Here is a 19,835-nt window from a genome sequence, read left to right as displayed (position 1 = left end):
TGGCTGTAATTATACTACGCGTAACACCTTCCGGATGTGGCTTTAGTACCCTTTTGACCGATTACTAACAGAGACTTCTCGAGCAAGGTATTTACCTGGTCTCTGTTTTTATCCACATGACGGTAACAAGTTCGACGAGTGAGGCTTGTTTTGGAACCTGCCTAGGGCCGATATCCTCGAGGATATGATGGATGGCCTTATTATGGCTATTACCAATGGCGATGACCAACACGCCTGCTAAAATTGCTTTAGCACCCCGCTTACGAGTTAGCTCTTCACTTACTGCCACCGCTCTAACCTCTCTGGCTCGAAAGGCTGTGCTTAGTGTGGGCCCCCCATGGCGCCACAGCAACGGTGTACGATTAAGCGATGGACAAGTACTGCATCGAGATTCTCAACGAGATTTACGTCACACGTCTGCTGCCAACTGTTGTCGCCTCTGCCCAACCCGGCTATGCTCGACGTCTATTTGCACATCAGCCGCGTTTTGAAAGTGAGCGGCATTCGTGATAAGATTCGGACAACTCTCTCGGAGTTTGAAGATTTTAATGCAGGTATCTAGTCACCAGACCACCTACCGTCCTCCGAATATGCAATCAAAGACCTCTCAAAGACGCCTGTTCTGCCACCACCGACATCTCGTCTCATTGACAGAACTCCTTCCAACAGCTGCCACTGTTTCATTGATAGTGACTAGCTCTTGTCCCATTCCCCACCTCGGCCAAGTCGGTGCCCCTCCGCCCTTGAGGACAGGCTTGCCGTTGACGACGAAGCTAGCGATCGCAGTCTGGAGGATATCCTGCATGTTCTTGTGGAAGGCTGGGTTGGCGGGGTCATTGAAGGTGTATTTGAGGTCTTGGGTGTGGAGGCCAGGGGAGCCGAATTCGTCTGTATGTATGCACATCATGCACGTCAGCAACCTGCCTCGCCTCAGTTTGAGAAGAGTACCTAAGTACCTGTTATAGGGTGGGAGAGGACAACAAGGAGAAAAGACAACTCACAGGCAAAAACCTCCCCTGCCATCGCCTCCCCTGTCCACACAAAATTACAGTCCAGAATTCCCTCCCCCCACAGCGCCATTTGCCTGCTGCCCTGCCCCGTATACCCATGCGAACCATCAAACACCGGCGGATACACAACTTCCATCAACTCCGTCACCTGCTTGTCCTCCAACCCTGTCACAGACCACCTCAACCACTGCCCAAAATCGCCTTCTGTCTTCACCGTCGGGTCAAAGAAAAACCCGCCCTCAAAGGTATTATGCCCCACCATAATTTTCACGCCCGACTTCCTCGCCACCACACCACCAGGCTGAAACAACCGCCCCAAATCCCCCACGACGATATCCCCATCTACTACCGGGCCATGCACGTAACTTGTCCCCTTTGCGGTCCTTATCTGTTCTTGATTCGCCAGTATCACCGCCTCGCTTTCCAGTCTTCTCGCTTCATCAAGCGAACTAACATTCATCAAGGCCATAAACTCAGCATACGCCGCTTCCCTTGGCGCCGCAGCAGAAGCAACAGGCATCGCCGCTGGAGACTGCAGTATTGCCTGTTTGAATGGCGCAGGCTTCCCCTGTGCGGCATAAGAAGAAATGTGAAACATGATGGACCCGCCGCCGGCGGACTCGCCCATGAGGGTCACCCTGTCGGGGTCACCGCCAAAGAGGTAGATGTGGGACTGGATCCAGTGGAGGGCGAGGCGCTGATCGAGGAGGCCAGTGTTTGGAGCGGAAGAGTTGTCGTTGGGGCTGGCGAGGAAGCCGAGGGCGCCGAGGCGGTAGTTAAGGGAGACGAATATCATGCCTTCTCCGTTGCCTTGTGGGTGCGGTTGCTTAGCATGTGCGAGGATGCCGGAGGGGTCGAAGCCGGGCGTGGGGTGGCCGATTTTGGAGGAGAGGGTGTAGCCGCCGCCGTGGATCTGGACACCAAACAGAGGAAGGTTAGTGGAGACCGCGCCGAGGAAGGAGGAAAGGGCTGCAAGGGCTGAAAAAAAGGGGAGGAGGAGGGATGCTCACCCAGACAAGAACCGGTACACCTTTACTCCCTTTCTTGCTCTTCTGTGCTTTCCTGAGCACCTTCCCAGGGACATGGACATCCAGAAACAAACAATCTTCCGTCACAGCTCCATTAAAAGCCGAGGGTGGGAAGGGAGTCGACGCATTAATGGCATTCTCCCACGCTTCAAGTGTAAAAGGGAGACCGTTGATAAAGCGGGCGACGGGGATAAAGGCCTTGGACTGCCAGTCGGGAACGCCTTGAGGGCAAGTTCTGATCGCTGACCCGTTCTGAATAGTGCTTCGGTCGGTATTGGGGGGCAAGGGGGCGCGGAAGCGAAGGTTGTCGACGGGGGCTTGAGCGTAACGGATGTTGGAAAACTTGTAGATGTCGGTTGTTGCGTTGTATGCGAGGGCTTGGTGGAGTTCCTGTATTAGTCTGGGTTAGGGGGTTTTGTGGAAACCTCGGGTCTTCATGTCAGGTGCCAGCAGTCCTTACATAGCCAAGATCGACCACGGGGAGGGAGTCCTGCTTGTATTTGGTGGCGGACTTGGGCGCGGCGGCGGTGGTGGTCTGGGCCACTAGAGTTACCGCGACGCAGATGGTTGTGAAAAATCGCATAGTGTGTGTGTGTGTGTGTGTCTAAGGAACTATGTAGAAAGCTGGTATGTGGAACCTAGAGAGGGAACTCAACAGCAGTGTGGGTTGGCCGCGACGCTCTTTATACTGCCTTCGTCCAAGTGCGGTCTTTCATGGCCCCTCTATGGTTGAGGCTGAAGCTTGCCCGAGCAAGACTGAAAGTTCCTCAGTCGCCGAGTCACCGCCATGTCGGCGAGGTACTTTGCGGATTTTCTGCAGTCTGGCAGGTTGGCTTCGAGCCTGGCCAACTTCTGTGCCACCCAGACACTGCTCTGAAAAAGGGCATTACACATCAGTCCAAAAAGGGAAGTGTATCGTGCATATGCCAAGGCCCTACACCGCCCCGACGAAGGATCGGATTATACCACAAAGACCTTTCCCCCCGGCAGCACTATAAGTCTCAAACGGGTTGTGTGTCCCCCGCACTTTGAGTCACCCAAGCCACATCATCTCACTCCTCAGCTCCCAGAACACCCACCTTCGAACCAGACACGGCCACGCAAGTCCCTGGAGGCCGTTGCACCGTGGGGAATGTGGATTGTCGCATCCATAACCCATACCATGCCTGAGCTTCTCTTCATTAACAAAACTCAGTCCTCGGATGTCCTCACCCGAAGCAAGGCTGACGAAAAGTCCCGTATCCTCAGCCATGTCCAGAACCGCCGCCGCAGGGACGAGGCCAGGAGGAAGCGAGACACTCGTGTGGCCCAGCCTTCCCTTGACAAACCCTACGGCCTACAGTTCCAGGTCGAGGTCGTCGAAGTGAGGCGGCCGAAGGATCCTTTCTCCCCCACCAGCAACACCAAAGAAGACGGACAATACCAAAACCTCGTTCGCCTCGCCCTCACCTACCCTACCCACAACAGCTCCGACCCCTTCTACAGCACCGTCGCCGGCCGCGATGTCGGGTCGCACGCCATGCTCAGCCTCACTTTCAGCAAAGGTGTCAAAATGACGTTTCTCTCCGAAGCCTTTGCGCCTCCTTCCGTCTTGCTCGACACAGATAACCCCAAACGCTTCATCTCCATGCGCCACGACGCCGTCATCCAAGCTCGCCTGCACCGCTGCATCGAAGACGACCTGCTCATGCACGCAACCCTCGCGTACGGGTCCAGCTGTCTGGCGTGGATGTTTGGCATTCTCGACACTTCCCGCCCACCAGAGTATTTCATCGGGAAGGCCATCTCCAGGGCCCGGCATCGCATCGCGAACCCATCACCACCGGACAGAACCGGCGGCGGGTGTGAAAGGGCCGAGGAGGATAAGCAGTGGTTTGCGCTGTCGATATACAGCCTGGCCATCACAGAAAACTGGAACCATATGCCGCCAATCTGGGTAAGGTGTCCATCTCGCCAGGCGCTTGCGCTGCGCAAGGAGAATGCGTCTCGCGCAGCGTCGAGAATGCATTTGCAGGCGCTGGCTCGGTTTATCGACGACAATGGCGGCTGGGGGGCGTTTGATCCGTATATCATGGAGAGCGCGATATTGGCCGACAAGTACTTGAGTCTGTGGGAGATGGAGTCGCCGATTATACCACTGACGTGGGATCCGGGCCCGTTGTCACGGGCGGTGCGGGATGCGCTTGGGATTGATGAGGATGAAGGCACAAAGTCTGATGTGGAGATGGGGAACAACCTGCTGCATCTACCTCTGTGTGAAAAACTGAAGGATATTATTGCGGATATTGCCGACTACGCGCGCATCGCCCGTGCAGCATGGGCACAACCTGAAATCGTTACGTTCGAGCCGCAGAGCTGGCTGTTCTTGCGGCTGCAGTCATTTTACTTTCGGCTGATGCTGCTTGATGAGGACCGTCTCTCGCGTCTTGACGATTGTATCAAGATAATTGTGCTTACCTTTCTCCTGGCAACGACGCACTACCATGGCGCGGCGGTGTGTGCCGCGAACATGGTGTCGAAGATCAGATCAGCACTTGTGCACGCGAGGTTTTGGGATGAGAATGTGTTCGGCAGTCGGGGGTTGAGGTTTTGGTGTTTGTGTACCGGCGCAATTGCAGCAGGGGCGACACTAGAGAGGGAGTGGTTTTTGGGTCAGATCGCGGAGATGGCAGCGGCTGGGGGCGATAGTGAAGGGTCTCGAAGACACGAATGGGAGGGCAGAGAGAGGCTGGATGGATATCTGTTCTTGTGGGATTCCCAGGGAACAGAGCTGTCTGCTCTGATCAACGAGCTACCGTTTGATGCGGCGTTGTATTGCATGAATACCTTTTTGTAAATGGGTGTCAAGACCATGTGCTTAGAAAACACACGCTGCTCTGGCGGCAACTTGCTTGAGGGTCTGATGAATGACTTTCTGAAGAAAGATGCTGGGAGTCACCTTGTCGACTTAGAGATTCCTGTTGATGTGCTGGTGTCGATGTGACTCTTCCGCTAGAAACCTAGACATAGATGAGACGGAATTCAGACAGGTAGTCAGAAATGGCGAAAGTAGTCTGTCCAATCCACCGTCTAGTAAGCATCCTCCTGAGAGGCTCCTAATGCTAATGAAAGACTCACTAAAAAAGAAGAGTGATGCTCACGTACGTAACAAACATTTAAAAACAAAGACTACCGTCAATGAATGCCAACACTAGAGCGGGGTCCGATCAGAGAAACTCTTGGGGCAATTCGGCCATACTAGGGGTAATCTGCGAGGCACGGCGTTGGGATGGATCGCCGTCCAGACGCAGAGGATCAGAGGTTAGGGTATAGCTCAAGAGCATACCTATGATTCCCCTTCGCTAGTCGACACTTCGGCAGAGCGCTATCTTCATTGAGGCAGTGTTAGTAGGCCTCGGAGAAAACGGGATCCTGCTCTGTACTCTGAACAGGAGCTCCGGGGCTGTTTTGATGCCACAGCCAGAAGGCAGATTCGCACGCGTCGAAAAGAAGGAGGGCGTCCGATATCTCGCTGGCCAGGCTGCAATGCGTGCTAGAGGCACCCCGTAGTTCGGTCCTGCGGTCATCCAGGCACTTTGAAACCACGACCACGGTTTGGATGATAATGAGAGTGCTGCATCACCTCAGCCCGAAGGCAGAAACCTGATTATGGGCTCACCCTGCCACTGCAAGCTCAACCTGGTAGCCAATAGAATCAATGTCGGCTTTTGCGCATTATTTCTTTCCCTCTTGGTGATCCAGATAGCTCGTGTTGCAATGACAGAGATAGTTCACCGTAAAGGCTTGGTCTGAGTGGTTAACCACCTGAGAAAATGGCAGCATGAGAATGTGACACTGCCCATTTTCGAAAGGAGCACTCATCATAGCCCTTTTATATACGACCAATTCAGGGCCCCCTTGGCTGGAGTTGTGACAGTTTCTAACCTACTGCGGTATGGCCTTGCCAAAATGGTAATTAGGGTGAGCAAAAGTGAGCTGTGGCTGATTTGTCCTGAGCTTTCCCTAACTCTTCCCTGAGCTAGGGTGATCCCATACGCCGCCGCTGCACAGCCTCAGAGGCCTGTTTTCAGCCCCCCCGGTGAAAGTTTCCTGTTGATGGAGAGTAGATGGCGTTTAATCTGTAGGAATGGCCCTCAGGCAACAATTCTAGTTACAATGTACGCGTATACTGGGTGTGTGTGTGACTCGTGTCGTGCGTGCTAGAAAGTTCTATCGCCAAAGTAGGGCAACCCGCGCCACGCCAAGGAATTCAAAACAAAAAGGATCCAATCACACGTCTTTCAGGCCTATACCATTAACATGTTATGCTACAGAAGGACGCGGTATGGGAGCCGTCGATAGAGTCGCTGACGACAGCGGCAACGTCACCCGTCTATGCCTTTATCTAGTTGACAAGTGTCATTGTCCACTACTAGGGATATATAAGCTCTCTTAGCAGTTTATCAATTTGAGATAAAGGAGACATCAGTTAGTTTGCGATAGACTTTAACCTTCAATACATATCAAGGATAGAATTCCTGCCTTGTCGATACCTCGTTGATATTCCTACCTCGCCGATAAATGCCTACTAGGTACGTACTTATTCTGCTAGCAAAGAACTATGCGGGGCCTAACCCTCGTTCCTCCATATTCTGCGCCGTTTCTACAGGCAGAAATTTATGCCTATAGAGACCCAGTTCTCGATCCGAGCCCACAATTTGTCTCAGCTACTGCGAGCTACGTACCTTTTCTACCTGCAGAAAATTTACGCCCATCCACCACGACCGTATCCCCCTACGGCGACACATCATGCGGAAACAGATTCACCGCCGGCGACCACACTTTCAATCCCTCCCTGACCACCGCCTGCAAATACCCCAACCTCCTTACCGACGTATGTGTCCATATTGAGCAGCATGGTCTCGTTACATAACGCCAGCCTTGACGGATCAGGGAACAAAAACCATCCGGCGCTCTCTACCACTGCGCTGCATGGCACAGGGCAAGGTTTGAGAACCTCCGGTGACGTTCGCTGTGCTGCTGCCAACCACTCGTCGAGATCATCATCGGCGTCGTGGCCAACTCGGGGCAGTATCCCGACCTTGGAAAGCGAGGCTAAAGTCTCCGTAGCCAACCAGGCGCAGGGAGAAGATACAGTAGTGAAGATTTCATGATAGCAAGATGCTGCCGAAAAGTAAGTTTAGCAAGAGCCAAGGCAGGATTCAGATCTCCTACCTTAGAGAATGAAGATGTAGGAGGATGAAGGAGAAGAATGGACACCGGTGGATGCGGTTTGGGTGGAGGGGAGTGGTATGGAAAATTCCCTTGATGAATTCATGCAGTGCGTCCCTTACTCGGCCACACAACAGCTCCCAATGTCCAACAAGCTCGGTCTGCTGTCGCAGCATCGGCCTGGGGTTACCATTGACCCATCAACCTACGAGCCAAAGTGCGTTTGTATCTTCAAGTACTCATCGCGTTACGTTAGGCTGCCAAGCTAGAATTGCTGTGGATTTGTGAGTCCATTATCGTGGGGCCACAACATGCGCCGCAGCCAACAGACATTGTCTACGGCGAACAGATCAACCTGATACCTATTCAGAGGCGATCGAAAAGCAGTTGGGCCGGAGGTCACATTGCGCCTATGGCGCACAGCATAGAATGAGATTTGAACGGGACATGTGTCACGCAATCCGGATCTACTGCCCATTTGGGCCACGGGAGACTGAAGGCATCGCTCCGAGACGAAGGGGCACCCGCATGTCGAGAATCACCTATCATCATCCTCTCTTCTCCATTTTTTCGAGACCGGACAGCTCTCCTTCGCAGTCCCGGTTAATCCTTAACTTCTGCGTTCTCTCATTCGGCTGCTGCAATCATGAAGCTTTTTCTCTTCTTAACATTTTCCTACCTTCCCACCGCGGTGTGGGCCGGAGGATATCAGGGATGCCTTGAGCGCATCTTGTTGTTTCAGGCCTACCAGATTGACCAACTCAACGACGAGCCCGACCGCACAATCGGATACAAATGTACCAAGTGGAATGACGAAAGCAAAAGTTGCTCCGGTGTCTGGCAAGCATGCCGACCAAAGAGAAATGGCGCCACTCAATGCAATTACGACGAGCTGATTGTCCACCTGGGCAAGACTAATGTTGCAAAGGGGTGGTCCGTCCTGGATGACAAAGGAAACTTGGATGTTAAAGAGACCGCCCTCGCGACCTACCGCAGATACGCAGAACGACCCAAGGCGCCCTCCGCCCCCCTGATTCCCAACTTCCCGCCCTTTGTTGCTATGAAAGAAGCATACGAATGGAATGATTTCATCATTAGGCTCAACAAAAAGGTCAACGATACGTACAAGTCGAAGAGAGACGATAGGAACAAGCATCTCTGGGAGGCCTTTGACAGCACCGGCGAGCTGATTCGGGTTGCGCATGCGGGAGACCATGGCCCATACCTCTACAATGCGGCACACGAGATTCTGGGCGAGTTTATGGTAGTTCACAAGCAGAAACTGGGCAAGAATCCGCTGACTGATGCCGACTGGGAGACTGTGGATTGGAGGGAGACGGCGGTCCAAGCCAAAGCCCGCGGCGTACCGGAGGTTGACAAGAAGATCAAGGGATTTCTTGCCAAGTTTTATCACGGAACGACGACCGAGTATGAAAGAGCGAGGAAGCACTATCAGGTCATCAAGTCGTACAAGCGGATGGCAGCCAGCACTATCAAGTGTCGGAAGAAATAGGAAGAAGCAGGATGAAGTGGGATAAATGTTTGAGGGGTTCAGTGGTGGAAAAGGGTGGGACGTGTATCTCTATACTTTCAGTACTATGTTTGCTATTCATTTTCCTCATTAAGGGGCTCGCCAGTGAAATAATCGTATCCCTCTGCTGCCCATGATTCCTTTAACACCTGTCACACATCTCGTCCAGCTCGATGCTTCTCATCATCCGACCGTCATTCAAGTCAATGAAGAACAAGTTCTCGTCGCGGCAAGGGAAGTAGTGTTCCTTCCTGGCCTCATGCCACGCCTCGATTCCTTCCGGACAGACCACGTGGATTTCCCTGACATTGACAAAGGAATGAAGTTCTCTAGCCTCGAAGTAGTAGGAGAATTCGTCTCCATTGTTGCGCTCGAAGCTGAGCCGCCTAATGAGGTGCGCAACTGGCTTGAACGCCTCAAACGGGCTTGTCCCAATGGAAATCATATCAATCTCCAGATTCAGCCAGACATAACGCGTCTCGGAGGGGGACAGTTCGGAGAAGGCTTGCTGGTACAGCCCCAGGTTCCGAGTTTCTCGGCAAGTGTGCAGGGCTGCTGGCACCGGCGTGGATGAAAGCAGATGCTGGACACAAACCTCTCTGGGTCCGTCCCCGGACCCGGCACTGTCCCGGACGAGGGTTTTTGTGTAAACGATGCGAAGCTGGACGGTGCGCGGCTCGACGGTCGACTCCCAAATTCGAGCACGGATCTCGAATGGGAGGCGAGGGAATGGGTGGAATGTGGCCATGCCAGTCGATCCGACAGTGGAGTCTGTTGGCTCTAGTTCAAATGACAATATTAGCGCTTTGCGGTTCTTTTACTGTAATTAATGAGAAGGTTGATGGAGACCACCTTACCCGGGGTTCTCTGTTCTGCTGCGGTTATTGAAAGGTGTCGGCTGAGAACCAAGGCTGTGCTCCCAACTGACGCACCGACACCAACGAGCCGTGAACAAATGTAGGTTGGGGAAAGTGGTATTGCGGCGCAGCGAGATGGTAAGGAAGCTCGAGATCTCGTATTGGTTCTCACATGGTGATTCAGTGATTCAGGTCGGAAATGCTACGCTCGCACGAGGTAAATCGGCTTTTGGCAGCTCTTCGGCAGCCCAGGGCCCGGATCAAGCCGTTCAGGCAGCGTCAGGTGGTTGCAGCTAACATTTCAACTCGGCGGCTTTCTTAGCTCCTGTCACCTTCCTGATCGAGATTGACCGTGAGGCGCTCGGCCAATGGCTGCTTCGCCTCAGGTATTCATCCCATTGTCCAACCACCGCCACGTGGTTACAGGGAAGTCTAACACGCGTTTTGATTCCTGAATTCACAGCACACCATAGATTGGCAGATTGCCAACACACAAACACAAACACAGAAACACACATACAGAAACCCACACACAGAAACACACATACAGAAACCCACACACAGAAACACACACACAAACCCACACACACACACACACACACACACACACACACACACACACACACACACACAAAAAAAAAAAAAAAAAAAAAAAAAAAAGGTGGGGGGAGAAGGGAGGCGGGCCACGATTTTCTCTTCGCGCTCAGACCCTCCATTGCCTTGCTCCTTTCACGCACAACCCCAGGCGCTACACGAGGAAACTTCCTCCTATTCTCCCTATTCTCCTTGCCCAACTTCAATCCCCCCACAACCTTCCCTTCCTTGATTTCCCCAAACACTCTCCACCCGCACCAGTCACTATCATGAAGACCTCCAGCGTCATCGTCCTCTCTCTCGGGGCGCTCGCCCACCGAGTCTCATGCAGCCGCAATCCTGAACTACAGTGGGACTCAGAAACAGCCCCGGATTGCGTCGAGTGGTACAACAACTACGAGGGCGAGTCATGCGAGTATGTGCGAAATTATTTCGGTATCACCCCCGAGGAGTTCCATAAATGGAACCCCTCCGTCAGTCTCGACTGCGAGCCGTGGAGATGGCAGTCATACTGCATCGTCACCCTGGAACGGCTAGAAAACACAAACAAGACAAAAACCATATCCACGACCGCCGCCCCCTCCACCACAACGAGCAGCGCGCCCACTTTGGGGCCGTCCCCCACCAGCTGGATAGATCTCGGCTGTTACGAAGAGGACCCCGACCTGCGCACTCTCGAGGAGAACATGAGCCCGCCGGGCGGCGACGGGTCCCTAACCATTGCCAAATGCCAGGACACCTGCTACCGCGCGCGCTACAAGTTTGCCGGCCTACAGGAGGGCAACCAGTGCTGGTGCAACAGCTACGTGGGCGGCGAGTGGACGAGCGACCAGGCCGACTGTAACATTCCCTGCTCGGGCGACACGACGGAATTCTGCGGCGGGAAGGGCGTCCTCTTCGTCTACGAGGCTGATGAGACCTGGACACTCATACCTACCACCGGCACTGGGACCGGCACTGGGACCAGCACTGGGACTGACAATGGCACTAGCACCAGCAGCACCAGCACCAGCACTGTTGTCGAGACACGGGCTAGTTCAGGGGCTGCGAGGAACCTGCCCTGGTTTTGAGGGACAGATTAGAGGTAGTTGCGCAACGTTTCAATCGTGGCGCTTGTGATGGATAGTGTCATTGAGCAAATAATGGGGTAAATCTTCATCGCTATCGTCAAAATTGTCGGCATCGAAATCGACTGCACGAGACTCAGGCAAAGAAACATCTATTGCAAAATGAGCGAGCAAGGGAATGATGTTTATACGAATGCTCGCTTGAATCAACTAGTGAGTTGGGGAAAACAGTCCCCAGGGATCAGGATCCCTCCGGTCAGAGGGCTACAGTTGCCAGGATGGTGCCCTGGGGGCTGGAACTTGCCGTGGGCCCATTTTTTTTCTTTTGCACCATAAGTAGGACCGTCCTGGCCATTGCTTTTAGACCGAACAATCAATTTTAGCACTCTTTTCCACACTTGTTGCAGGCTCAATTGACGAACTTTCCTTACGTACAAAACGGTCTCCGTCTGACCAGAGGGAGCTCTATCTGCACATGTTGTTTTGACCTTGTCTAGGCTGTAGGGACCCAATTTGTGGTGGTGTCGCCCGGCCTGTCTTGTCTATCTTGTCTGTCTGGCACTTTGGCCACCTTTGCCTTCCCCCTTGTTTTGATGGGTATGTGGGTGTAGATGTGACTAGACGCCCAGTTTTAGCGTGCAAGCTGAACGCGATCCTAGACCTCTTGACGACATTGTTGTAAGAAAGATAGATCAAAACTTATGATGGCGGTGATGGATAAGGGAGGTTTGATATTAATTATCTCGTTAGAGGAAACGGAAGGTAGCTATTTCCGGTACAAAAAGGTTAGCAAAGGTACCTAGTATTTGGTCCGTTTGGCTATTCCGGGAAATCGGCGCATTTCGTATTTAAAGGGAACGAGACAAACCTCATAATTAAGAGACACCTCAATATAGTAATTGTTACCATTACTCCCACACCGCTATGCCCTAGGGCGTACCGGGCCTTCAACCGTTTACTGTAGGGCAGTCTTGTCGAGTCTATGTGTCAACCCAGGATCCTCCGCATGAACCGCGTAGCTACAGGGGTGATACCCTGTAGTATACAATAAAAGGCACGTCGTGTTTGGGCCACCGCTCCCTCATATCCTCGAGTTGACGGCGGGGCCATAATTATACCACATCACTAGGCATTCGACGCGTCTCCGCCTTCCTACAAACTCGCAGTAAGGCGCTAGGATCTCAGGAGCTCCCCGGTTCAGGGGTGTATCAACAGTGAGCCTTTAGCCCTGCTGAGACTCTCATTACTTTCAAGGTCTTGTCACGGAACAGGGTTTGCTGTTTGGTCCTCGAAATCGTCAGCCGACCTCGTTCTCGTCCGGCCCACCTAGCTCTCTCTCAGCCACCTCTCCCTCAACATATCCGAGCTTGTAGTGTCTTTTCCACAGGTGTATGGCGCTTCTGGGCCGTATCCATCAACCAAGTCGGCACCGTGCCATTTGCGAATCGCGTTAGCTACGTCTGTGGGTAGGCGCCTGCACACGCACCTTCAGAACTTCTCGACTGTCGTTCTCGTCCATATGACGGTCTGTGACACTAGTTTATAGCTGTTTGTACTGGCGGAAATACACCAAAGACGAGTCCCACGATTTCATACGGTATGTCTGGCACGAATCTCCGGGAAAGCTATCGTCATCACTCGGTTGGTGTTCCAAGTCACGACTCACTACCTTAAGTTTCATCTAACTTAGCAAGTTTGTAATATCTCTCGATTCGTTAGTAAAATGCTGATAGAACGGTGGGGAGAGATTTATCTACTCCTTCCACTTCCTTAGGATAGGCATGGGACCTCCTTGGGCTCAGTACCGACCCCAATGCATCAGCAATAACACCATCTGTATCAGCTCAATCTGAGTCTCGAGCGTCAACGTCGCTACCGATATCATCTTCGCCCTACTGCCTATCAACTTCCTTCGCAAGATGCAGCGGCCTCTCTGCGAGCGCACCATCATCGTCATCCTGATGGGACTCAGCATCTTCTCGGTTGCCTCGATGATTAAGACCGCCACCGCCGCTAACTTTCGGCGGACCGAAGGCCCGACACCGAGGGCATATCCGTCAGGGCGTGGCCGTGCATTGAGGAGCAAATTGGCTCGATCGCGGCCTGCATCCCGTGTCTGCGTTCCCACTTTTCGAGAGCTCCTGGCCCGTTGGGGTATCGTTACGACGCAAAATGGCGGGACAAGACCCACCGCCGCTAACGGATACGGACGGACGTACGGTGGTGGTAACGCCCGCCGCGGGACTAGGATCCACGCAACAACGGACAGCGTTGCCATCGGGCCGGAGAGAATGAGGAACGCGATTTCCAATAACGAGGAGGGCATTTTGGCAGAGATTGGAACATAAATGACGAAGGGATATGGCGCACAACTGGGGTCCGTCTCGAGGAGCACGACAGGGTCTTAGAGAGCCCCAAATACGCCCAAAGGCGGGAAACCACCATGTCGCATGAACTATGGATTGCCGGCATCATGGTATTGTGTATTATATAGTCGCTGGTGACTGTGATTACGCTCAGTGTTCCTCAGAATCTAGTTCGTGCATATGCCGGGAGAACCTGACAGTACCCCCGACCTTGGTGGGATCGAGCAACCTGTACCGGGGATACTCCCCAAGTGATACCATCCGGCGCGCCTGAACCCAACTCCCTTGTCACAGCAAGACCCGTCAACGTATACCAAATGGTATGAGCGAAACTCAGAAAAGTCGTGGAGGTAAAACTCTAGCCGGCCCAAGCTTCGTTTTTGTGCAATGCGACGTGTGGTTTTCTTGGAGCAGTCTATTCCTTTAAGTTTACTCATACTGTGTGTTGTTACTAGGATATCGAATTGTCCCAGAGGAACATGACTATCTCGTCCGGGCACATGTCTGGCTTCTTGATGATTCGGCCGCATAATGCGCGTAGCATAGACGGCGTGATCTCTGAGGCCTTCCAGCCCCGTTTGCCGGCGCTTTACTTATTACAAAAGCTAAGTATCGTAACTACACTGGCAGTCGAAACACAGGATCATATATAGGACAATATAGCCAAGAACCGGGGTTATGATGAGTTATGTACTTACAGTTTGGAAGCTTAGAATAAACATTTTGATAGCCACCTGGTAGAGCTATTGACTTCGATGCAAGACCGTTGCGAAGCTGTATTTGATGCCGACGGTATATACATCAAATTCTATATTTGTTATCTCCCGCAATTCCCCGCGCAGCGAGCTCTCGGTGGATCTGTGGCACGTGGAATAAGTAACTGTTCAAGATTTTCGATCAGGCGGTTGATGCTTAAGACGAGTTCCGCCTGCTCCGACCAACAATGTAATGCCCTGGCCGCAGTTCTTAGGATACCAGGCCTCCCATGCCTCCTCTCACCAGCTGCTCAATAGTATTCTTCAGTGCCCCAATTTCATGGTCCCGGGAAGGGCCCTCCGCCAAGGAAGGTGTCGGGAGTGTATTTCCTGGAAATTTCTCTGAATCGGCAAAGAGAATCCTTCAAGATCTGAAGCTCGGCATGCGTGGTATCTAGTCGGCCAAGCTGGGCAAGTACAGCAGCCTACTCAGGGTTAACATCTCGTCAACTGACACCCGAGATTTTAGCTCATGCATACGCGACCTGGAAGGGTAATGTCTTATTTGCTGCGACGATTCCCAATTTGCCCAACAAACGAAAGTGAACCGGCAACCATTGTTAGGTTAGGCATCTACAAAGCCACCCAACGCAACCATTGTACTGTTCCTAGCCGAGGAGTTGCGCCTTTGTGGGTAGATTGCCAACTTCACCACATACTTAGAGACATCGCTCCGTGTGAGTCGACAAACGGGCAAAAATCGACGAGGACACCGACATTGACATCTCATGGTTATCGGCGACCCCGGAGCCGGGGAGTTGTAGATTGACGAAGTACGGTACGAGCGGGCATAAAGTCGTGGCCGCACATCTGATCGACGGTCAAGCAATATTCGATGGCGCGGCCATTACTACCGATATCCCGAGCCGGCGCCGTGCCCACACCAACTGAATTAATATCGAGACCACTATATGCAGCCCCAGTACCGGCGATCTCCAACCATCTGCAGCGATACCAGGCTGACGTATGCGGGGTTACCCTAGTCTTGGAGAAATTGCCTGTGTCTGCGGCTGCCGCGCACTCCATCCGGCAGCTGTGTCTGGGATGGCCAAATCGGAGGCATATCTGCCGAGTTGGTGCCGTGTATATTGTGAAAGGGACCCAGCGTTAGATATCAAACCATTTGGAAACCTGGCATTCATCTGATCCTCATATTTTATTCCGTATCCTTGATCCTGTGTCTCGAGTCCGAATACAATTGACGCATTCCCCACAGAGGAATTTTCTGACTCCTCAACCCCTTTCGCGGGTGTTTTAACGCATTTCATTCTCCTAGTGAGATGATGAGCCCGATTGAGCAATTTTCGCGGTGAAGGACAATGAGGGTCGGCCGCCATCTATACCTTACTACCTAAGCTTTAGACGACAACGAACAGATTCCTAGCATCATGCAGTTGCTAGTGTACCTATTCGCCTCGATGCTGCTGGGGGCGTGTGCTACGCCGATTCCCTACGATAAGCGACAACAGTGGACAGGCATGTATTCCGAAGAATTTAGTACCCTTGGCTGCAGACCGATCATCTTTATTTTTGCCCGGGAGACGATCGCCCCTGGAAACATGGTTCGTGCCCTCGCTACAGGTGGTTGGTGCCACTGTCATAGTGACAAAAAGAATACTGTTAGGGTATCACCATCGGACCCCGTCTTTCCAACGGCCTCAAAGCCTATTTCGGTGTCCAAAACGTCGCAACCCAGGGGGTGAACTACCTCGGTCTTATCGAAACGAATTTCCATCCCGGCGGTGGACCGGCGGGGGGCATCTATCAGATGCAAATCCTCTTAACGCAAGCCGCGGTTTCTTGCCCCCAATCCACTATTGTAGCAGCCGGATACAGGTGAGTGCCCTGCCCAACGCCCGCGCATGGCACCGAGGATGATGTCTGACGCACGTAGCAGTCAGGGTGCAGCCATCACGCACCGAGCCATTGAGAGCCTCCCTCAGTACGTCAAAGACCGCATTGCTGGCGTCGTTACCTTTGGCGATACGCAGGCCTTGCAGGATGGGGGGCAGATTCGCGGCTATCCTCTGAATCGCACCCTTATCATCTGCAATCCGGGAGATATCATTTGCGCGGGCTACATGTGGGTTGTGCCGGTCCATTTCTACTATTTGCAACGCGTGCCAGAAGGGGTCGCCTTTCTCATTAGCCGGATTCTCTCGACTTCGGGGTAACCTGAGATAGACCTTTGTTTGATAAATAAACATTCATAAACGATGGATGCATTGTACGGACCTTATCTTCACGTAGAGGAAACTGAGACTAGTCGAGAGAATACAAGGTACGTTAACGTATTTGATAAGCGAGCGGTCCAGACAAGCGAACGGTCCACTTTCCACCACACTACCAACACTATCCTCAATTACAATACAACAACACTAGGAACCAACTATAATTACATCAGAAACAGCTGAATCTGAGGATTCTGCAGCCTCCTGGCAAATACGCGCATTATGGCCAGGCTTGCCGCATACACTACAGCACCGAACCTTCGTACGGCCCCCCCCTGTACTACTGCCATCTGGCTGCGTTTCTCTTACTACCTCCCCACCTACAGCCTTCTGGGCTAGTAGATCCTGTGCATCTTGTACAGTAAGTGATCTTCCAAGCTGTGTACGTGTTCTTTTAGCTCTCCGGCGCTTGCTCAGTGCCTCGTTGGCCTTGCGGAATGAAGAGACCTCTGACCGAAGGAGGGCTACTTGGTGCATTACAGCGATCGTACCCTTAGTAAGTTGATCCACAGCAGCCAATATCGAAGTTGGAGAGCTGTTTTGATGGTTGGTAATTCGAGTCTTGATGAGCGTTGACTGCGATTCGGCTTCTTAGGGGTTGTGTAGTATTTAGAAGACCTAAGGTTGTACTAGAGTGGGCTGTGAGGCTGGGGGTGTTGGCGTACGAAGCTGTATATCCAGTATAGAAAGTACCCTCTCTGGATCGTACGGTATAAAGCCGGCCTCTATAAAGCCACCCTGTATATTGCTCTCTGTTATAGAGGCAAAGAAGGCGTTGCAGAAGTATAGAGGAACTCGAGCTTGCTGACATAGTTGATATGTATATGTATTAAGTTCTCGATTTGGCGACTGTATGCCTACTTCAGTGGTCCGAAGCAGCTAATATCGAGTGGCTGGTATTTATAGGAAGAATACGGAGGTATATAGAGTGTGATGATATTGTTCTACTTGCAATATAGCTCGAACTCGGTTGAGTAGTGGCTTTTATAGCTGTCGAGGATTAACTGTAACGAGAGTCTCCAGACGAAGGTCAGGAGGACCCGCCGAATGATGCTGGATGATGTCACGATACAGGATAGATAAGAACCCCGTGAGGGAACTCTCTCACGCGGGGCACTTCTGATCTGCAAGGATCAGTCTCTGTGTAGTCAATGACAATAGGAGGCTGTTCGTGAAGCTATTGCCCACTGATCGAACCCTTTTCGGTACTGAGATATTGTAGTCCATCTCCCTCAACGTATTCCCAGAACAACCCCCTTTACAATTCTGATCCTTCTGTTCTACCGTTGGCCGAGATGGCACCTACGATGAGTACCTCCCGTGAGCTGGGAACAGAGTCGAGTCCAGGGGAAAACACCCCCCAATCACCTACAAATCCTGTACGCCTTCATCGGTCGGAATCACCAGGATTTCGACCTCGCATATCTTCGCATACCCTTTCGGACTTCCAGGTTCCGCATCAAGCTCCTCACCATAATAACCTATTGGAATCAACCCGTCTTCGGATACAGCAACTGGAAGCGCTGAAACAACTGCGAGAATAAGAAGAGGGTTTGCTTCGGAAGTTAGATATCTTACTAGGCGAATCCTCACTGAAATGCAGGCGATATCGTTCTCCTTTAGTAGGTTCTAGTAACTATAATAAGGACCGAAAGGCGATTAAGGTAAAGCATCTGATTCAGTTCCTTAATAATACTACCTATCGACGCTGTTTAGAATAGCTCTAAGATCTATAGCGAGCATTTATAGGAGACCCGAAACGGTTTAAAACGGGTATAAACCGGATCCTTTTCGCTTTAGATCAAATGGAAGAACGTCTTTGGAATCGATAGTATAGTTATTATAACAATCTTCCGATAGATATATAATAAGAGGCCGAAAACGACTAGAAAATATTTGAAGATTAGATACTGAACTGTATTCGAGATCTTATAGATTAAGAATCTACTATTATAAAGTAGTTCAATGATACTAAGTAATAAGAAAACCAGTCTCTCTTAGACTTTTATTAGTATTTAGAATCCTTTGAGGCCTAATTCCCGAAGTAGGATGAAAAGGCTTGTATTCTTACCTTTTATATGAAGCTTTTGTCTGTAATTAGCAACTATATCGACTTATATATCTACAATAAGCTAGAGACTCGGGAAGAGATAGTTAAACTCGCTATTTAAATTTGGTATAGTTTCCAGTACCGAAAACCTTAGGAAGCCCCTAAATATTCGTCCCGAAATCCTTTTTACTCTTCTCCTTTATTGTGTTCTTCTTTAACCTATAAATCATTATTTTATCCTCGAAGAGCATTATTATCTCGTTATTACCAACGAAATGTATAGTCAACGACGCTATATACGAAACCTGACGATTACCCTACGTCAACCCTATTTTATTTCAATTAGCTGAACCCTATAGACAGTTAAGGAAACCCTTTAACTTGTTTTATTTATAGTAGTAATACCTATTTTGCTAATAACTGCCTATAAAAGGGAGTATCAGTGAATAAAGCTACTAGGTACTCTAGTTGCCGAGGTAGGGGATTGTGCTTAAATTAGCGGGGAAATAGCAGATACCGGCGGATATAAACCCCGATTACGTCGATGAAGACGATATACTAGGGGTTCCAGTTAAAGAACGAATATATACTTCTGTAATCTTATTAAACTATATCCCTCAATCTATTATAGTCGATCTCGATACTGGAGTAGAGATTGATATTATTAGTCTAGAGTTCGTAAAGTAGAGGAAACTCTAATAGATCGGGATATAATTACCCTGTATTCGGTTTATAGACTATTATATCATTAAAGTATTTAGTGTTTATAAAGTTCTTTTAGAACTGATAGACTGCTAAGGAATTATTAAAAGAATATGTATTTCTTATACCGCTATTAATTACCCCCTTATTATAAACGATTCCTCTATTCTTCTTAGGATACTAAGTTTAATATCCTATAAGATCTTGTTATACCTAGAAGGGAATTTATAGTAGTTTATAACGGAATCGGAGTATATTCGGATTGAAAACCCGAAGAAATTCTTAAAAATATATTAAGGAGAAGCTTATATTTACTCCTTGATGTAGTACCTAGACGTGCCGGAAGTGCTTTTTCTGGAGGAGGAAGAGGAGAATACCCCCCGAAAACCTGAAGATATCCCTCCTGAAATCTCAGACTTTACGGATATTATAA

General features: G+C 50.9%; 6 protein-coding genes across 6 annotated transcripts; 4 read left to right on the top strand and 2 right to left on the bottom strand.

Moving 5' to 3' along the window:
* Nucleotides 1-607: 607 nt before the first annotated feature.
* MFIFM68171_07256 (Carboxylic ester hydrolase) lies at nt 608-2,621 on the bottom strand (the record flags this gene model as incomplete). Its single annotated transcript, XM_071062676.1, has 4 exons — nt 608-888; nt 1,002-1,923; nt 2,021-2,428; nt 2,499-2,621. The coding sequence occupies 4 exons, from the start codon at nt 2,619-2,621 to the stop codon at nt 608-610; spliced, it is 1,734 nt and encodes a 577-aa protein (XP_070918777.1).
* A 579-nt stretch (nt 2,622-3,200) lies between these two features.
* MFIFM68171_07255 (Transcription factor domain-containing protein (Fragment)) lies at nt 3,201-4,874 on the top strand (the record flags this gene model as incomplete). The annotated part of the gene is made up of 1 exon (XM_071062675.1): nt 3,201-4,874. The coding sequence occupies one exon, from the start codon at nt 3,201-3,203 to the stop codon at nt 4,872-4,874; it is 1,674 nt and encodes a 557-aa protein (XP_070918776.1).
* A 3,021-nt stretch (nt 4,875-7,895) lies between these two features.
* On the top strand, nt 7,896-8,762 carry MFIFM68171_07254 (uncharacterized protein; the record flags this gene model as incomplete). The annotated part of the gene is made up of 1 exon (XM_071062674.1): nt 7,896-8,762. One exon carries the CDS (start codon nt 7,896-7,898, stop codon nt 8,760-8,762), a length of 867 nt encoding a protein of 288 aa, XP_070918775.1.
* Nucleotides 8,763-8,922: 160 nt separating this feature from the next.
* On the bottom strand, nt 8,923-9,528 carry MFIFM68171_07253 (2EXR domain-containing protein; the record flags this gene model as incomplete). The annotated part of the gene is made up of 1 exon (XM_071062673.1): nt 8,923-9,528. One exon carries the CDS (start codon nt 9,526-9,528, stop codon nt 8,923-8,925), a length of 606 nt encoding a protein of 201 aa, XP_070918774.1.
* A 972-nt stretch (nt 9,529-10,500) lies between these two features.
* MFIFM68171_07252 (WSC domain-containing protein) lies at nt 10,501-11,301 on the top strand (the record flags this gene model as incomplete). The annotated part of the gene is made up of 1 exon (XM_071062672.1): nt 10,501-11,301. One exon carries the CDS (start codon nt 10,501-10,503, stop codon nt 11,299-11,301), a length of 801 nt encoding a protein of 266 aa, XP_070918773.1.
* Nucleotides 11,302-15,807: 4,506 nt separating this feature from the next.
* Nucleotides 15,808-16,593, top strand: MFIFM68171_07251 (Cutinase; the record flags this gene model as incomplete). The annotated part of the gene is made up of 3 exons (XM_071062671.1): nt 15,808-15,981; nt 16,044-16,255; nt 16,314-16,593. The coding sequence occupies 3 exons, from the start codon at nt 15,808-15,810 to the stop codon at nt 16,591-16,593; spliced, it is 666 nt and encodes a 221-aa protein (XP_070918772.1).
* Between the last annotated feature and the right edge of the window lie 3,242 nt (nt 16,594-19,835).

Source organism: Madurella fahalii, assembly GCF_045866475.1.
Source record: "Madurella fahalii IFM 68171 DNA, scaffold_4, whole genome shotgun sequence".
NCBI lineage: Eukaryota > Fungi > Ascomycota > Sordariomycetes > Sordariales > Madurella > Madurella fahalii.
The sequence above is the reverse complement of the archived record's forward strand: the minus strand, read 5'-3'. Positions and strand labels throughout refer to the sequence as shown.